This window comes from Petromyzon marinus, chromosome 37 (genome assembly GCF_048934315.1).
Source record: "Petromyzon marinus isolate PM22_M1 ecotype Great Lakes invasive population chromosome 37, UKy_Petmar_22M1.pri1.0, whole genome shotgun sequence".
Lineage (NCBI taxonomy): Eukaryota > Metazoa > Chordata > Hyperoartia > Petromyzontiformes > Petromyzontidae > Petromyzon > Petromyzon marinus.
Window position 1 is genome coordinate 21454780 of NC_133703.1, and position 19620 is coordinate 21474399.

At 46.7% G+C, this 19620-nt stretch overlaps 1 protein-coding gene across 2 annotated transcripts in view; it reads left to right on the forward strand.

Annotated features, from left to right (window-relative positions):
* LOC116949629 (E3 ubiquitin-protein ligase TRAF7-like) overlaps positions 1–19620 on the forward strand; it is a 45467-nt gene that overhangs the window by 6562 nt on the left and 19285 nt on the right. The window contains exons 1-4 of one of the 2 annotated variants that reach the window (XM_032967142.2): positions 5243–5485; positions 5647–5737; positions 6700–6754; positions 19273–19361. In XM_032967142.2, the coding sequence (XP_032823033.1) occupies positions 5669–5737; positions 6700–6754; positions 19273–19361 (213 nt within the window). In that variant the 5' untranslated portion in view covers positions 5243–5485; positions 5647–5668. Of the gene's footprint in view, positions 1–5242; positions 5486–5646; positions 5738–6699; positions 6755–19272; positions 19362–19620 lie in introns of those variants that run through there. The other variant, XM_032967141.2, reaches the window with a different exon arrangement.

Sequence of the window (19620 nt, forward strand, 5' to 3'; positions counted from 1 at the left end):
AGCGACACGTGGGAAGTAGTTTGGACCATTTGTTCTCTTCATGTAGTGTATTTTCATGTAATCTGATTGGTCGCATAATCGAATTGCTAATCAGCAGAGGAATCCGTTGGTTCAATAACCACCCCAGCTCTAAAAATACTTTTACGTAGAGATACATTGCCCACAATGCAACAGTGCAAAACAAGTTTTTATAACCTTCCTATTTTTGCAAGATCACTACTCAGTACAGAGATCTACAGCCCTGTAATCCACCCATTTCACTGCCTTCACGTACATACAGTGAGGGAAAAAAGTATTTGATCCCCTGCTGATTTTGTACGTTTGCCCACTGACAAAGAAATTATCAGTCTATAATTTTAATAGTAGGTTTATTTGAACAGTGAGAGACAGAATAACCACAAAAAAATCCAGAAAAACGCATGTCAAAAATGTTATGAATTGATTTGCATTTTAATGAGGGAAATAAGTATTTGACCCCTCTGCAAAAACATGACTTAGTACTTGGTGGCAAAACCCTTGTTGGCAATCACAGAGGTCAGACGTTTCTTGTAGTTGACCACCAGGTTTGCACACATCTCAGGAGGGATTTTGTCCCACTCCTCTTTACAGATCTTCTCCAAGTCATTAAGGTTTCGATGCTGACGTTTGGCAACTCGAACCTTCAGCTCCCTCCACGGATTTTTTATGGGATTAAGGTCTGGAGACTGGCTAGGCCACTCCAGGACCTTAATGTGCTTCTTCTTGAGCCACTCCTTTGTTGCCTTGGCCATGTGTTTTGGGTCATTGTCATGCTGGAATACCCATCCACGACCCATTTTCAATGCCCTGGCTGAGGGAAGGAGGTTCTCACCCAAAATTTGACGGTACATGGCCCCGTCCATCGTCCCTTTGATGCGGTGAAGTTGTCCTGTCCCCTTAGCAGAAAAACACCCCCAAAGCATAATGTTTCCACCTCCATGTTTGACGGTGGGGATGGTGTTCTTGGGGTCATAGGCAGCATTCCCCCTCCTACAAACACGGCGAGTTGAGATGATGCCAAAGAGCTCCATTTTGGTCTCATCTTACCACAACACTTTCACCCAGTTGTCTTCTGAATCTTTCAGATGTTCATTGGCAAACTTCAAACGGGCATGTAAATGTGCTTTCTTGAGCAGGGGGACCTTGCGGGCGCTGCAGGATTTCAGTCCTTCACGGCGTAGTGTGAGATCTTGCATGGAGCCCCAGGCCGAGGAAGATTGACAGTTCATTTGTATTTCTTCCATTTGCGAATAATCGCACGAACTGTTGTCACCTTCTCACCAAGCTGCTTGGCAATGGTCTTGTAGCCCATTCCAGCCTTGTGTAGGTCTACAATCTTGTCCCTGACATCCTTGGAGAGCTCTTTGGTCTTGGCCATGGTGGAGAGTTTGGAATCTGATTGATTGATTGCTTCTGTGGACAGGTGTCTTTTATACAGGTAACAAGCTGAGATTAGGAGCACTCCCTTTAAGAGTGTGCTCCTAATCTCAGGTCGTTACCTGTATAAAAGACACCTGGGAGCCAGAAATCTTTCTGATTGAGAGGGGGTCAAATACTTATTTCCCTCATTAAAATGCAAATCAATTTATAACATTTTTGACATGCGTTTTTCTGGATTTTGTTGTTATTCTGTCTCTCACTGTTCAAATAAACCTACCATTAAAATTTTAGACTGATCATTTTTTCGTCAGTGGGCAAACGTACAAAATCAGCAGGGGATCAAATACTTTTTTTCCCTCACTGTATAACAGGAGTGCGAATTCTGCCCTACACAAGCATGCTATATATAGGCCCTGGGTAGTTAAAAAAACATCTGTAAATTCCAGTGAGCTTTTTCCGCAGGCAATACGGTGTAACCCATATCCCATATACCCTGCCCTGGGATGGGCCCCAGGGTTGGCAGTTTGATGCGGGGAATTTGCAACGCGTGGGCGGCCAAAATGATACGGCATCAAAGCGTGACACGCTGTACCATGGCAGAGAGCAATCTGGGCTTGGCGGTATAGACACTCCCCTCTGCAACAAAATGGCCTCCAAACAGGGAGCACGGTTCCCAGGTTTCCATTTTCCTGAGATGTTCACCTGATATTACCTCCACCCACACCACGGTTTGGCTATATCAGTCAACCAGACGTCTTCCACTGAACTGTGGCATTCAGTGCGTGCAACATGCGTGTCCCCGTTAGCGTCTCTTGAGTAGAGCTGGGATATTTTATTATTTAAGTGCAGTGTAATCGATTGCCCTACGGATTGTCGGTTTGATTACACGTGTGCCGCTGAACGGGAGGTGATGGGTGGTGGCTTGGTGATTTTATCGGTAACTTGTAGGGGGTTTCTGCCTTTGAGAGATGGTTGGATAATGGGGAGGCTACCATTTTTAAAGGAGCTCAAGTACCCCAATCAACTACATCAAAAGTGGCCAATTGCAAAGTTTTAGTCGAATATTCGGCTTAATCTACTAATCGACCCAGCTCTGGTCTTGAGTTATCCTATGTGTGGGTTTTCCGTAGCTTCTGCGGTTTCCTACCACGTGAAAAAATACTCATTGGAAATTAATTTGGCAATTATCCCAACGCAGTGTCCTCTTGAAAAAAGTATCTTCACACTCACTGAGAGTTGTTTTATTTTTCCAACATAAATAGTGTGAATTAAATGGACACCATATTTAGATATTTTCAAAGCATATTCTGATCATTTCAAGTGATATTTCTACAGCTGTGGCTGCAGTAATGACTCAGTCCTATAACTCGTGTGTGTTCTAGATGATTTATCGACGCAACATCAGGACTAATTCTTTCCATAAGTGAACTCAAGTTTGTCCTACGCTTGCTATTGGCACAGGTGGTGCATAGGCCAGTAATCTCAGTCAGTCGACCCATGGCGCCTTGGTCTGTCCCGTGACCTCCTGCCAGCGGGCGTTCGACACTTCACGTGGCCTTCACGTGCACAAAGCCTGGCACAAGCGCCGTCGTGACGTCACCGCCACTTAGTGGCGAATGGCGGTTGTTGTTGTTGGGCATTGTAAGTTGTACATTTGTACTTTTTTTATTGGCTGAATTAACCAACAGGCTTATAAAATTAACCCCCACCACCAATCATCATTTGGAAATTGGATTAAAAAGTTAGGCTCTGAGAATAGGTTTTCCCCTTTTTTCTGGCAACAAAACAGGTGTTAAGATATTCTTGGTTCTTTCGGTAAAGTCACGTAGAAGGGAAACAACAAAAGCTGTTAGACCAGAGGACGCCAAAAGGCGAACAGCCCAAAGAAAGCTGTCTCTGGTGTGGACCAATCCGTTTCAAAGACAATGCATATATTATCAGAGTTTTTTTTGTCTGCATTGCTGTCAATGCAGACGTGATTCCTTGTAAAAGGTTTCAGTTTGGTGTTTTAACATCTTAACACCTGTTTTGTTGCCAGAAAAAAGGGGAAAACCTATTCTCATATTTTGGTACTGGCAAAGGAGGTCCCATGAAGTTGGACTCTGCTCAAATCTTATTCAAGTCAAGTCCCAGGCACCAGGCAGCTCTTGTCACAAGTAATGATATAGTAAAGTCGGCTTGATATTTTTCGTGGTTTAGCAGCCAACCACGAGGGTGACAGGTTTCACCAAGTAATCTTTTGGATTTGCCAAAAGTTGCGACGTGCTATTCAAAAGGCTTAGATTTGGTTTGCTTCCGTTGTGTGACCATACACTTCATTTTTAGTGACTCCACATCTTCATGAGATAATTAATCTGTAAGCCATTCCCAATACTGTAGAAACATACAAGATAGTATTGTGGAAAAAAACAATGATGTGATGCTTTCATTGAAGTTTGACTTGCACTGATCTTGAAACAAGATTCAGATTCGACCTCAAAACTGCTCTATATGCATGTATTCACACGATCTGACTCGCACCGTGATTTAAAACCGAAGCCTAATTTGATAATGTAATTATACTTAATATGATTAATCTACACGGAGAATTGTCCTGCAATTTTAAAACACATCTGCAATATTTGTGGAAAGTAATCTATATTTGCCCAATGTTCATGGAAGGTGGTTCATTATGAGCAATTATTGCTTTGTATTAATGTTCATCAATTACATCACATCTTGTATGGATACTACTGTTAATGATTGTTCCCATTTCAGAGCCTGACAAATTCAGGGCACATTTGATCATACAGTACAGAGTTGGGTGCCATGAAATATATAGTATACAGTTGATCATTTTAGACCAAGTCACCCTCCAGGGGAGGGTATCGCCAAGTACAAACAAAACTGGATTTAGAGAAGTTTTAGATTAACTTTTATTTTCTATTTAAACAAATTCTTCACAATGTGGGTGTATGGACATTTTAAAGATTTGGGAAATTCTAAAGAAATGTTTTTTTGTTCAGGGCACATTTATTTATTTAAATTAGGATTTTATGAAACAACAACAACATAGGGCCCCTTAACAACGTTTTAGGTGACAGAGAAACCGGCCAGGGACAATCTCGGGCGGAGGAGGCCCTCAGACCCGACGCGACCGGTCTATATAAGACGAATGTAGGGGGGTAGTGCCAGGCCTGCAGGGGAAACGAATCGGCGGTGAGGAAGGGGGGCGGCACATTTCATGTGTTAGAGGTGAATTCTACGAATTTTCGGTTTGAGGTAAATTACCACAGAACGCACACGGTGGAAAGCGGTGAGCTGTTTGACAGAGTTTAGGCACAATTCATCGCACGCATCTCTTTCGGGAAAAATAAACTTTGTTCAAAGCAAACATTAACCAAAATATATATGAAGAATAATATTTACACGCCATGGGCTGTTCGCGGGCATTTGCAACTTTAAAAAGTCGATTTGTTTGGCCGATTGTGTAATTGCGGATAATTATCGAGCGGATAATTGTTGAGCACTTAAGGTGTTGGAAGAGTGTGGGGGGGTCGGCAACACAGCGAAGCGTGCTGCTAATTTTGTGCTGCTAATTTTAAGCGCACATCTAAAATGCACAACACAGCCCTTCGCTTTTAGGGGAGGGCACACATTCTCAGCCTGAAATTCTCCACCACATTACAGCTGTTTATGCAGACGGTGGAAAGGCAAAGGGGAGGGGAGGCTCAGAGGGGAGGGTAGTTGGAGGGGGTGAGTGGGAGGGGGGGAGAGAAGCTCAGCAGCTGAGCGGTGGAAAACATTGTGGGAGGAGAGTGAGCACGACGAGACGGGAGAGGGGCACGTGAGGAGGAGGAGGAGGAGAGAGAAGCAGTCAAAAACATTCTTACCTCGGGCAAAGTGGCCGTTTCAATAGCGTGTTTATGAGGCTTCGATGTGCACACAAGACGGCCTGTCTGCCGCAACGTACTCGGGAAGTTGTTGAATTTCACTTTTTTTTCAAGCTCGTTTTTTCACCCCCTTTCTCGCTACGAATGTTACTTTCCGCTCAAAGCGGCCGAAGCTAGTGGCTGCGGCATAGTTCAACGCCTCCTTGCAAATTCAGGTTTGTTCCGAAATGTTTGGAATCTCAAATAAATATTAAACTTCCTTTCGTGCTTGCACAACGCTGCCAACACAGTTCCTGACTTTTAGTTTTTGTATACGATTTTAAATTAGTTCAGTTGTTGCTGTGTGGTTTTTTTACATTTGTGTTTCTTTACCCAGGGCCTCAACATCGGCAAGAGCGATGAGTTTCAACAAAGCTCACCGCTACGGCCGGCAAGTCAATGGGACTCACTCGGATAATGGCATCACTGTAAGCGCTCCACGGAAATTCTTTACTTCACTTTCTTGCACGTCTTCTATTTATGATGGCATAGATGAGCGTAATTTGCATATATATTTTGGATCACATGGGTGACTCCCTCAAAGAAAAACTAGTTCTTATGAAATGTGGATGGGTGTTGCGATGGTAGGATTGAATAGCTTAATTAGAATGGTGAAATCCCAGTTGCGAGTTAAACTATTTTTTTATTTTTACCACGTAAGGCCCACTGAGCTATACAGCTCTTTGTCAGAAGCGACCTGGCCACAAATGAAAGCTCAACGGAAGTGGATTATCACCACGTGGAAATGTTGGCCCAGTCCATCATTAACCTGGGAGTGCATTAGCATGAGACTGTACCAGATTGTGAAAAGTCAACTGCAGCTGTCTTTAGGGGAGACTAGCTCCCCTGCCATCGTAATGTGGATTTTCCAGCACTGAATATGGACCATTTAAAGGATATTGGCGTTGCCCCAAAAACTCATTTAACTTAAGTCGTGATAAAAAAAAAAACTGACATTTGAATCCCATGCCTATAATTTTTGAGATGTAATAGCCAATCGCATTCGATTTATTAAAGTGGCTTGATTCTACCTAAACAAGAGGTACTTGCTTACTAGGAGTGTAACAATGTATCCATTCATCATTTAGTAATTATTAAGGTTCATCAGTCACTCATCACGACAAGTGTGTTTTTTTTTATTATCCACAAATGATATGCTAACGTTACATTTAAGCAAAGGGAGCTGGACACCACGATACAAATACAACTGTACAAATTAGACCAAGAAATTATAAGCGTTTAAATGACATTCCTCGTCTGAATCGCCACGATAATAGTCGCCAGGGGGTGAATATTTCCACTGCTCGAGCTTGCCTACTTGTGTCTAGCGCAGCGCGCGAGTGCATCCATGTTGGCAGCTGTGTGTGATACACGTTATTTGTTTCCACAGTCGCCCATGGATTCCTACAGCTCTGGCTTCAGTGGCTCAGTAAATGCCAGCAAATGTAAGTCCTCCTCGTTTCACCAGATTCGTCCGGTTTATTGTTTCATCCGCAGTTGCTTCCAGGAAATCGTCTACGATGCACGATGACACGTAGGTGTAGTGTGGGCTCCCCAGCATGTACCGCAGATTGTCACACAGCCGTATTAACCCTTTTCCGTTTCCGAGACATTCGCAAGTTGCAGAGCGTGGGGTCCCGTTCACCGCTGAATCTCGGAACGTGCAAGCAGTTCGCGTTAATTTTATTTAGAGGCATAATGACGCTGTTTTTAAAAGACATTGTACTCACCGCAGAGAACTGTAGCGACACAACCGCACTCTATGACAGCTGGTGTCAAACTGTGCCGCATGCCCACCTCCCGCATGGCCTTTTACTCCCGAATCGATTCGATTCCGTTTGGAATCAATTTCGTAGCGATGAAGTAAACATACGTAATTGGAACGTAATCGGAAGAAAAACTGATAACCTACACACTTATGTACGTCATCGGAACGGAAAAAGGGTTAAGAGCTAATGCATTGTTATTTATCCCCCTCCCACAACCCAAAACACCAGCATTACAGAGGGAGATACAAATCGCGAACATGTCTCGAACCCAGAATAATACACCCCCAAATGGGGGGGGGGCGTCTGGAGGCGCTTGGGCTCACTGCCCTGCCGCTGTAGGGGGCAATGATCGGGAGCCTAAAGCTACTGGGCATTCTTTACAGCAGTGACATCAACGGCATCAGAACATATTACCAAGTCGATGTGCACATCTCTTTCATAAGTGGGACAATTGCAGAAGTCGCAGTGGGATTTGTGGCCATGTAACCCAAACTGTGGACCATATAGGAAATCACTGTAGTCTGTGCTGCTTCACTGGAGGAATCGCATTCGGCAGTTAGCAGGACAAAGTGTACACAGAAAAGTTTTAACTGGTGCTGAAAGCTCTAATCTCTGCACCCTTTGAGTGGCGAGGGGGAACACTTTGTAGTCGTTATCTGGGTCATGGGAATGTGTCCCAGCGAAATTATTAAATGCTGTCAGCAGCCTGGACGGGATCCTTCCACGGATGCACCCACTGTGCCGGCTGGGACAGATGGATTTAGCCTCCTCGTGTTATTCCAACAAAGCAAATATTGGCCCAAAGCAAATGACGACTCCAACAAGGTTTGGTCTCAACTGTTCCTGTGATGGCCTAGAAATTCTTCCTTACCGTTCAAGGCAAACGTGCCAGATTATTTGATTAAATTATTCGTTATTTTGCTCCCGACCAATTTTGTTTCTACCCCGATTACGCTGTGGACGTCACAGCGGGAGACGATGATGCACCCATTTATATCGCTTGTGGAGGAGTTGCGAGCCTTCTGCGTTTATAGGCAGTCTCAAAGCAAATAGTAAAATATAAAAGGTGAACCGTAACACAACACGCCACGTCTACTGTAAAACTATTTATTTATTTCCTATGGAATGTGCACAGTTGCCCATTTGCATCTTGACAAAATGGACAATGGCTTGGGTGGTTTTGCCCTGCTGCAGGTGATAAACACAATGGTATGTTTTCGCCAAAAATCAGAAGAACGAAACACCGAATGTTGATTTTAGGTGTTTAGGTGGAAGTACAGCAAATAGATTTACTGGGCAAAATTGTAAGCACTTTTGGTGTCCATTCTTTGCATTTGTGGGTTTTCCTTAAAAGTGGAAACTTAGCAAGCTCACATAGGAGCCTTTTGCAAATAAGCAGTAACTCTTGGAAATCGCTGAGGTTTCCCTGGTTACATTCAGGGGGTATTATTATTACATAAGGGTGTGCGAAAAACCATGTTGAACAAGCACTTGGTGTAGATAAGAGCCCCATTGAAGAGAGTCCAGGAATAGATGTGTGATGTCGTCTTCCGGAGCTGTGCCCCCTGGCATGATGCGACGGTCAGACTGAGGGAATTCCAGATGGAAATGTCTTCGACTTGTGACAAGACGCCGACTTCATAATTGAAGTACAGGGTGATCCATTGATAGATAACTCCACTAAAACAAAAGGGAGAAATGACGAGTATTTGTGTATACTATCTATTCATTCAAAGGCTCTGTGTCTCCAACAAATCGAAGGAGGATTCATATCCCTGCAGTCACGAAAGCTTTAAATCGAAAAATCGGAGGATTGTTAAACACTATCAGATGGTGCTGTGTTGGCAGTGGTGTGCGCAAGCACACATTTACAAAAAATCTCAATACGTCCGTCAATAGCACTGCATATAAAGAAGCACATAGATATAATAGGCAACGTTTAAGGCAATACAAAAAACTTTAACTCTTATCCATTACAACTTTTAATCGTGCTGTTTTGTTGCTGGCCACTTGTTGTTTTGGGCATTTGGGCCCCGTGCTCGGCAACTGTGATTTCACAATGTATCTCTGCTGGCTCCATTCCATCGGTCTCGCCTTTGATATCGGAGAGATCAGCCATTGGACGAATGGCGTCCGTGTGTTGAGAACTGGCCTTCCACCCTCACGTCTCCCCCCCCCCGTCCTCCAATGTCAGACGGCACACTTCGGTGAGACGGCGAGTCTGGGATGGAGGATGTCTGTAGGTGGACTGGTGGTTGATTTATAGACATTGTGAGATTTTAAAAGGGGGAAGGAGTAATTTGCGGAATGTTGGAGCCAATGTGCTTTCGTGACCAAATAATATATAAAGAACTAATCGCAGGAATGAGGTTTTGAGGCTTTTTGTTTTTCTACGTTAAACAGTCATTGCCCGCATACCCTTACAATCCATTCTGTTTCACGAGACCACGGGTTTTAGTCTTAGCAGAAGGGGTGGACCTGGTGGACAAAGTTCACCCCTTCTGGTGTTCGATGATTGTTGTGAATTGGGGTAATCATCTCATTTAAACATTCAGGCCTCAAGGGCAGTCTCCAGCTGTAACCAACTTTCTCTCTCTCTCTCGCGCCTCTATGTGCTACGAAGAAGGGCCATTGGGCAAAAAATGTTGCCTGTGATATATTTATTTTTCCTTTTAAGGCCACAGTGTTATTGGCGAATGTGTAGAGTTTTCTTTTTGATTCAACATTCTATTCTCTTGGTGAATTTCAGCACCTCTCGTGCCGTGACTCCATTGCATACAACAATACAGTAAGGTCTCGGAGTACGTGGGCTCGGAGTACGTGGACCCGCTCATACGCGACCGACCCCGATTCCTACTTGCACTTGTGACTCGTACTTTCGCTACACGCATGGGGCTGGAAGCGAGGAGTCAAATCTCACCCCCCTGCCATCACGCAGACGTGGATTTGACGGCGTGTAACTCTATGGCCTGCGCGAGAAACAAGTCCACCCAGCATGCACTTATCATATATAAATTATTCGTCAATCATTTGCTGTACAGTACTGTACTTTATTAAACATTTCTGTACATTTGCATACATTTGATATCACTTGTAACATTTTATATGTACACTCGTATAGACGAACCCCAACTTACGGGAGTTCTTTGCGCTGACGCGGGGGTACACGGAACCTCACCCCCCCACGTACCCTCAGACCTTGCCGTAGACAAATCTAAAAAAAACGTTGATTCTTGCCCACGCCGTTCGACGTGCGTCTCGTGCGCTTAAAAATCCGCATTAAGCAACGGATCGGTCCACCCCAGTTTTAAAGGGATGAAGTTGTATTTATTGTTTTTGAAAAGAAGCAACGGTTGCCTATGTGTACAGCGTCAGGCTCATTGAGAGGAGAGCCTCTCTGGCTATTGGGGTAACTATAATGATGTAACAGTGATAACAATCTGATTTGATACAGCCTCTCCCTCTTCTTCGTAGCACTTGAAGCTTTTTTTTTGCGTAAGTAGGGATAACGTCTGCTAGCAAGCAGCTGACATACCACATGACGGGCTGGCGTTACCGGCACCAAACTGAATGCATTCCTTTATCAGGCTAAACAAGGATCTTTGTTCGGCAATTGTGTAGGTTCCTAGGCCTCCCTGAGGCCAACTTAGCCTTACATGAGTACCTGGTGCGGTGTGTCAACATCAGTGTTGGTGTGGTGATGCCCACACCAACTCGTTTACCGTGCCGGCCCTCATAGGTGCTACTCGCACTTGCCCCAAAAGTATGTTAAGCCTATACGGGGGATCTTTGTCTTTGCGTATTTTTACCTCGTGCTCTCGTTTACAAGATTTAACAGGGGTCTTTGCCATTGTACGTTCGTATGTGTTTATGCATATAACTTTATATGCGTGTCATACATTCGTCCACATATGTGTGTGTGTGTGCGCATGTGTGTATATGTACACAATATTTGGTTGCCAAGCAATTTTACATGGGGGCAACCGGACCCCCCCAGCCGTTGGGAATGACCTCATGCGGGGACTTGGCAGTTCCTTGGCCACCCCCCTCTCGTGCAGCCCCTTGTCTGGGCCACGCTTGTGCCAAAAGGTCACGAGCACGAGTTCCCACCCAGAATGAAAACGGTTGCACGCCGACGTAAGTGTGAGATCGAGCTGCGTGCACGTGCAACCTTAAAACCACCCCGGTCGTCATGCGTGTACGTTGAACCTCTTTCGCACCGTGCCTAGCCAAACCCGTGCCAACCGGAGGTGCGGATCCCTGTAAAATAACTGCGTGAGCAAATGGCCCCTCAATGCTCGGGAGATTCCGGCGAATTACACTTGGGTGGGAGACTGCCTAGGGAATACTGTGTTGTCGTCTGTGTGGAAGACTGCCTAGGGAATGCTGTGTGTTGTAGTCTGGGTGGGAGACTGCCTAGGGAATGCTGTGTGTTGTAGTCTGTGTGAGAGACTGCCTAGGGAATGCTGTGTGTTGTAGTCTGGGTGGGAGACTGCCTAGGGAACACTGTGTGTTGTAGTCTTGGTGAGAGACTGCCTAGGTAATACTGTGTTGTAGTCTGGGTGGGAGACTACCTAGGGAATACTGTCTGTTGTAGTCTGGGTGGGAGACTGCCTAGGGAATACTGTGTGTTGTAGTCTTGGTGAGAGACTGCCTAGGTAATACTGTGTTGTAGTCTGGGTGGGAGACTACCTAGGGAATACTGTCTGTTGTAGTCTGGGTGGGAGACTGCCTAGGGAATACTGTGTGTTGTAGTCTGGGTGGGAGACTGCCTAGGGAATTCTGTGAGTTGTAGTCTGGGTGGGAGACTACCTAGGGAATACTGTGTGTTGTAGTCTGGGTGGGAGACTGCCTAGGGAATGCTGTGTGTTGTAGTCTGCGTGGGAGACTACCTAGGGAATACTGTGAGTTGTAATCTGGGTGGGAGACTACCTAGGGAATACTGTGTGTTGTAGTCTGGGTGGGAGACTACCTAGGGAATACTGTGTGTTGTAGTCTGGGTGGGAGACTGCCTAGGGAACACTGTGTGTTGTAGTCTGGGTGAGAGACTGCCTAGGGAATACTGTGTTGTAGTCTGTGTGGGAGACTGCCTAGGGAATACTGTGTGTTGTCGTCTGTGTGGGAGACTGCCTAGGGAATGCTGTGTGTTGTAGTCTGGGTGGGAGACTGCCTAGGGAATACTGTGTTGTAGTCTGTGTGGGAGACTGCCTAGGGAATACTGTGTGTTGTAGTCTGTGTGGGAGACTACCTAGGGAATACTGTGTGTTGTAGTCTGGGTGGGAGACTGCCTAGGGAAAACTGTGTGTTGTAGTCTGGGTGGGAGACTGCCTAGGGAATACTGTGTGTTGTAGTCTGGGTGGGAGACTGCCTAGGGAATACTGTGTTGTAGTCTGGGTGGGAGACTGCCTAGGGAATACTGTGTGTTGTAGTCTGGGTGGGAGACTGCCTAGGGAATACTGTGTGTTGTAGTCTGGGTGGGAGACTGCCTAGGGAATACTGTGTGTTGTAGTCTGGGTGGGAAACTGCCTAGGGAATACTGTGTGTTGTAGTCTGGGTGGGAGACTGCCTAGGGAATACTGTGTGTTGTAGTCTGGGTGGGAGACTGCCTAGGGAATGCTGTGTGTTGTAGTCTGGGTGGGAGACTGCCTAGGGAATACTGTGTGTTGTAGTCTGGGTGGGAGACTGCCTAGGGAATGCTGTGTGTTGTAGTCTGGGTGGGAGACTGCCTAGGGAATACTGTGTGTTGTAGTCTGGGTGGGAAACTGCCTAGGGAATACTGTGTGTTGTAGTCTGGGTGGGAGACTACCTAGGGAATACTGTGTGTTGTAGTCTGGGTGGGAGACTGCCTAGGGAATGCTGTGTGTTGTAGTCTGGGTGGGAGACTGCCTAGGGAATACTGTGTATTGTAGTCTGTGTGGGAGACTGCCTAGGGAATGCTGTGTGTTGTAGTCTGGGGCTGTGAGGTGTGCAGGAGGTGGCAGTACAGCGAGGGTTTTTTTTGCCAGAAAGTCGAGGCAGGCAGGATGTGGTAATGTCTCGGCACATAGCAGACATTGCACGTATGACAGTTTTATTTTAGCAAAGTATGAAAAAATATGTTTTACCCTTTCTGGCAATGAAACGGATGTTAAGATGTTCAAACCTAAAATAGAAACCTTTCAAGGAATCAAAAGGTCCCATTTTATTTTAGCAAGTTCAGTTTATTTTAGTGTTTTGCTTCATTACATTCTGGGCGTGAGCAGTGGCTCGGTTTTTCACGTATTGCGCTATCAACCTGGGCAACCTGAGTTTGATTCTCAGCCGTGGCTAATATCTTCTTCATCTTCTTCTGGCTGTCCATCGCGAACGATGACGACAGCTTGTAGCAGCATTTTCCTGTCCGTTGGTGGTCTGAGAGCCCAGCCCTTGAGGAAGCATCGGCCGCACTTCGGCCAAAAGTTGCTGCTCGTCTGCTGGGATGGGATTTGTGTTGTCCGATTGCTGCCGGTGTTGATGCTGATCGTTTTTTTTCTTCCCCCATTTCTTTCTTCAACCCTCTTGGCCGAGTCTGCTACAGCAGCCACTTGTTCACTGCTTACGGTTGGCTGACGTTTCCTCCCGTGTGTCCACATTTAATATTGGCTGTCTTGAAGTGTCTTTTAAGGATGTCCTTGTGGTGCAGTTTTTGACCACCAGGAACACGCTTGTTTACATCACTGGTGAGTGATATCTGAATCGGTCGGGAACCACCCACCATCACCAACCAGCATTGATCAGTGTGGTATATAACACAGTGCAATAATGAGCATCATTGGGAGGACGATAAGTAACAAAATAAATAAGACGACAATACCCCTGGTGTATGGTCAAACAACTTCCGTGACTGACGGGGCATGGTGTGGTGCTGGCTACACACGCCTGTAATCTAGCACTGTTGAAGCAAGGGTTGGTGGATCGCACGAATGTTGCGAACTCCCTTCACGTGGGCGTCGAGGTATCATACCGTGGCTCACCAGGAAAAGGCAGTGCAGAAACGTGCGGACTGACAGCAGCTGTACCTTCTGGAGGAGATGGGGCGTTTCTCCGTTGCACGAGTGAGATTTCTCCGGGTGCTCCGGACTCCTCACATAAACATCTTGATAAATCATAGAGGACTGCAGAGCTTGGGCATACTTTGGTAGTGCCTGCTTCGTTGCTGCTTTGCAGCTTGTCTGTGGTTCCTTGGTGATTGTGCGGGATGAGATTGTCATGATCAAAGACCACTATATAAATATAAACATATATAATAGTATAATGGGCATGCCTTCATAGAGCAATGGATTGAAAAACAACTGTCTTTTTTACGTTTTATCTTTACAGCATTCATAGACAGTATATATACAAGTAATAAATATGCAAAGCAGCTGCATGCTTGCACCAAGTGAAACTACAGCAGTGCGTAAACAGCCAGACATTATTTGAACAATACTGCAATTTCTTGTAAACTTCAGTGAGTGTCAAGCATTTATCAGGGGAGTGCAACATTGAGACGTTTGGCCAATTGATTTTAAAGGAGTGCTTTCACCAAACGTATCCTAAGCTCGTATAAGAGAGTCTTGGGAGTCATTGTTTTTGTCCGAGGCCCAAACAAACTGACCAAGAACCTGAAGGGATTGTTGTGGTTCAGTGTAAACAACTGAGGCTCAGAGAGCCAGACCTTTGGGATTTGTATGGGTGAGTGTTAATGGCCAAGGCTCAAAGGGGCCATACTCGTGCACGGTTCGGGTTCTTATAATTCGGTGTGGAAATGCCCGGAACTGACAAGACTGAGAGCGGAATAGCTCTGGGAAGGTACCTGGCATATACAGGCAGTCCCCGGTTCACGGAAGGGTTAGGTTCCCCAGAACCATCCGTAACACGAATTATTATCCTCATGTCGAAAACTGAACAATTTCCCCCCCCCCAAAAATCGAGATAAAATCCCATAGCCAGAAATAGTTGTGCCTCCCCTACCCGAATAGTAGTTCGTTTTTACAAAAGGAAAATAATTACTTAACGCTACAAACAATTCTCATTACCTTAATCCTAGTGAAGCTTGGGCTCTGTGAAGGCGGCGTTTTGGCAGAGCGAGGCGTAAGGCGGCTGCCCGCCTTACGCCTCGCTCCGCGGTATTCATCCGCAACCTCACAGCGCTGCACTACTTGCACTTGCATAACGAACCCATACATTTCCAGATATTGACATTTTTGAACATGATTTATGGGAGCATTTCCGGAAAGTCGGATTTTTGTGAGTCGGATGTTCCGCAACCCGGGGACTTACTGTACTCTATTTACTTGTGACGCATAATGACGTAATCAGGCAGGTCACAGATTCAAATCCCCCAGCCTTGGCTCAGATAAGCAGTCGTCCTATGGAAGGTGGTAGTTAGGCATGCATGGAGTCGCGAACCCTTGGGATTTTATCAACTTTTTACCCTTTGCATTTCGATTCGATGTTGTGCTTTCGTACACGTTCGTGATTCAAATACATGGACACGTATGTTGCACAAGAATGTTAAAATATTATTCATAAAGCCATCTTAATTTCCTAATTAAATTTGGCGCCACGCGGAGGAGAATTCTCGCGTAGCTTGAGTTACTCTGGGTTAAACAAGTCGCACTTGGCTGTGAGTTTGCAGCAGATGTTAATGGGAACCAGATGGAGCAGTGGAAAAAAGGCCAACGGAAAAAAAAGCGGCGAGTTTTGCCGCGAGAACAGAGGACTCATTCTCTACGCACATCTCTCCTCCGTTTCCCTTGCGTGTTCTACCCTGCCAGTGTGAACGTGTGTTTATATGTGTGTTTATGCATATACAGTGCTGCATGTCTACGTGTGTGTGTGTGTGTGGGGGAGCGGCGGTGTAGTGGTTAGCGCGCTGCGCTACAAAATCCGGCGACCCGAGTTCAATTCCCGCTCACGGCCAACACCGGTGATTAACTGAACTAGTACTGGGCCTCCCCTAGGTAGAATTAACCTCAAATGAGTACCTGGTGCAGTATGCAAACATTGCCGCCGGGGACACAAAGGTGGTCGGGGTGGTGCTGGCCACCCACCCCGTCATGTACCTTGCCGGCACTTGCCCCAATAATGAATAATAATTTACAGCCCACTATTGGATGAAAGCCTCCATGCTGTGTGGGTAACGGGGGTGGTTTGACCATACTTCACCATGCTGGTCAGTTCGGGTTGGTGAAGGAAAGGGGGAGTGCCCAGGATTCTGGTTCTGGTGTCAGGAATTGAACTTGGGTTGGCAGGTTGATGGCGCAGTGCACAGACCACTGTGCCAACCACTCCACCGCTGCGCCCTTATGTTCCTGTGTTTGTATACATTGGACTATGTAAGGTATACTTGTATGCTAACACAAACACAATGTTCTCCGAGCCTGGCACAAGTCCTGTGGTGACGCCACCACCACTTGGTGGCGAACGGCGGCAGCTGTTGTTATATAGGCACACTAAAACAATTAAAACCGAGCCAGCTCAGATTTTTCCTGGTTGAGAACAATTTGCGATGGAAGAACCACAAAGCTCAGGCCGTTGTTGCTCGCACCGGTCCTGGCTGCCTTGTCGCTTGTCTGGGGTTTCCCACACCTCTAAATCGTTCTTTCTGCCCTCTCTCTCTTTCTCTCCCTGGGAGCGAATAAAGCTGCTGTGCATGTGACACATTCTTAAATGATCATCAAACAAAACTAAATAAGCATCAAACAAAACGTCCACCGCTTTGTGGAATCTCAATTGCTCAGGATAGGCGGCATCGCTTCAGATGCGCTTCTGCGGCCATCCAGAACGCTCTTCCTTCCGCTGTTAGGAAACCGCTGGACCTATGCACTTTCAAATCTAAATTGAAAACTAATTTCTTTATAACTGATTTTTGTGTTTAGTTTGTTGTCCTTCCCCCGTACCTCCGATTAGCATGGTTGGCTACGTACGGTGCGAGAAAAATTCAACATACATCCATGGCTCGTGGAAGCAGCGAGGTCGCTTTTACGTCTGACATGACCGTATATTCACGGTGTACATGCCAGTGTAGCGGCGGATCACTGATATAGTCCTTGTGGACCTGATTTCGATCCCCCCGCGGCCACGTCCGTAAAAAACGCAGTGATATCCTGACCAGTCCTGGGCCACAATCCATATCTTGCGTGGTAAAGAACGGTCAAAGCAACCCCCCCCCCCACGTCTGACACCTGCGTAGGGAAGCATTCATCCAACAACAGTGGATGAACAAATGGGGCTGCAAATTTTGATTATTATTTATTGCAGGCGAGCGTGGGGATTTTTTGTTTTTTGTTGCTTTTGCCGTCTCGCCGCGCGTGGGGAGGGCAGCCGGCCGGCCGGGCCGTGTCTATAAAAGGGGAGAGCGGCCACGTCCATGGTGCACAGATGCGGCACAACCGCCCCATGCCACTCGCCCTGTCCAAGCCCTCGAGCGCCCTTCGAGTCGCGCAGGGGCTCCGATTCATTCCGGGGATACTTCAGGGGCAGCAGCCCGGGGCCTCCCGATTCTGAGGATGCCCCCCTCGTCTCCCGCCTCCCCACAAAAGAGTAAATATATATACAGCTTTGTAACGCTTGAAACACAATTTTTCAGCACTGTGGTAAATCCTATAGGTAACTTTGTAATTAAAGCCTTGGCATCGCTGTGAGTATTAACTACCGGTAATGTGCCAACGTTAAAATGGTTTTGTTCGTTTGAACTTTGATTTAGCGTAGCATTCATATTTCTATGACATTTAAAATCCACACATGCGCTAACCGTAATAAATAACACTTGAGTGTTTAGTGTCGGGCACGAGTGGTGATTAACCACTAAAGAGACCAGAGTTGAATGTGCAAAGACGGTGCTACCAAAAACTGTTAACGCTTCGGTGATGTGAACCTTGCGGAATTGAAACGGAAGAAAATAGCCACGTAGGAGGGTTTGTGGTGGCACGGTTTGGCGCCAACTATCAGAGTGCGGTCGTGTCACTAGAGTTCTCTGCGGTCAGTACAGTGTCTTTAAAAACAACGGTGCTAAGCCTCTCTAAATAAAATTAACGCGAACCGGTCGCACGTTCTGAGTATCGGCGGCGAACGGGACACCCCGCCCTGCAACTTGCAGACGTCTTGGAACGGGAAAGGGATAATATATACGCACACCTCCGAGTGTTGTGAGATGCATTTTGCAAGAACGGCGCGGCTCTATAAAAGCGCTCGTTAAACCGAATCCAGCTCTGCCTGGAGTCACGCCTCGGGTTTCGCAGGGAGAGACGCGTTTCATTGACCCCTCCTCTCTCGTTGACTTGGTTGCAACGGGGGTGGGGGGGGGGGACAGTCGGCGTTCCGCGTAGAGCTCTGCAATCGAGGTGGTGGGTTTGGGGCGGAGTCGCAAAGAGATCGTCACGGTGTGTGCAGCTTCCGTTCAATGTTATTTTGTTTAAACCGGGTGAGACGTCTAGGGAGCAGGGTATAGTCTCATTTGCAAGAGTGTAGTGACCTGGGTCAAAAGAATTGCCAAAGCAAACCACAAACCAAAACAAAGTACAGCAACGAAGGAAAACGGCAATCGGAACAAACAAAAAAACGAAAACGCTATATGACGCAATTCCATATCGTACAAAGAATTGAAAATATCGCGAGCAGAAACATTTGGATGTTATATCAAAGGTAAACGTGAACATTTTTCTGCAGCAGCGTGCATCGGCTCATCAATACGACTTTTACAGTCAGAGCCAAGCATGTGATTATGGTCCTGGTGCCATCGCTGTTTCGCCACCCCGACACAGTTTAATGAAGTGCAAATTTGCATATCCAACGATCAATCAGCTGCCCACACGCAGTGCAATATTTTGTGCATAGCGGTGTAACTTTTATCTGCTCTAGATGTTCACCTTTTCACAAATCCGCCTGTACCAGAGTCCCCAGCGATTTCAATGCGAGACTTTTTACTGCATCGCATCAATGCTGCAATGTTAGTAAACTGAGATCACGCACACGTTGAGCCTTTGAGCATCAGATACCAACGTGGGTCTTCTGCGTCACTAGCAGAACTTCAAGCTTGTATCGGATAGCCGGGGGGCAGAGGACAGCCTTAGGCTTGTATCTACCAGACAGGGGCCACGTGATTCACAAACATTTGTTGTTACCCCCTTCCCCTTTTCCACTCTGCGTGTCTCTCCCCTCACCCCCTTCCTTGACGTCTTCTCCCACCGCAGCTGACAACAGCTGCTCGTTCACACAGCACAGGACGAGCGCCGCGGCAGCAGGGCCCGCGAATAGTCACCCGACACGAGACGGAGAACCGGTACGGGCGAATGAGGACACTGGCACCCCCCCCCCACCTCTCCCACGGCATAGACGACGGCATCACAGGGATGGGGGGAGGGGGGTGAGGGTGAGGGGGGGGCCCTAGGGGAGGAACGATCGCGTCCTCCCACGTGGCAGACTCAGGGGGTTGCGGTTGGCAGGGGGGGGGGGGGGTCGAGGCAGGAGACGTGTAACGATTCAGGCCCCTCGCAGTTCAGCGGATCGTCACATGTTGGAGAGAAAGTCAATGCCCAAAC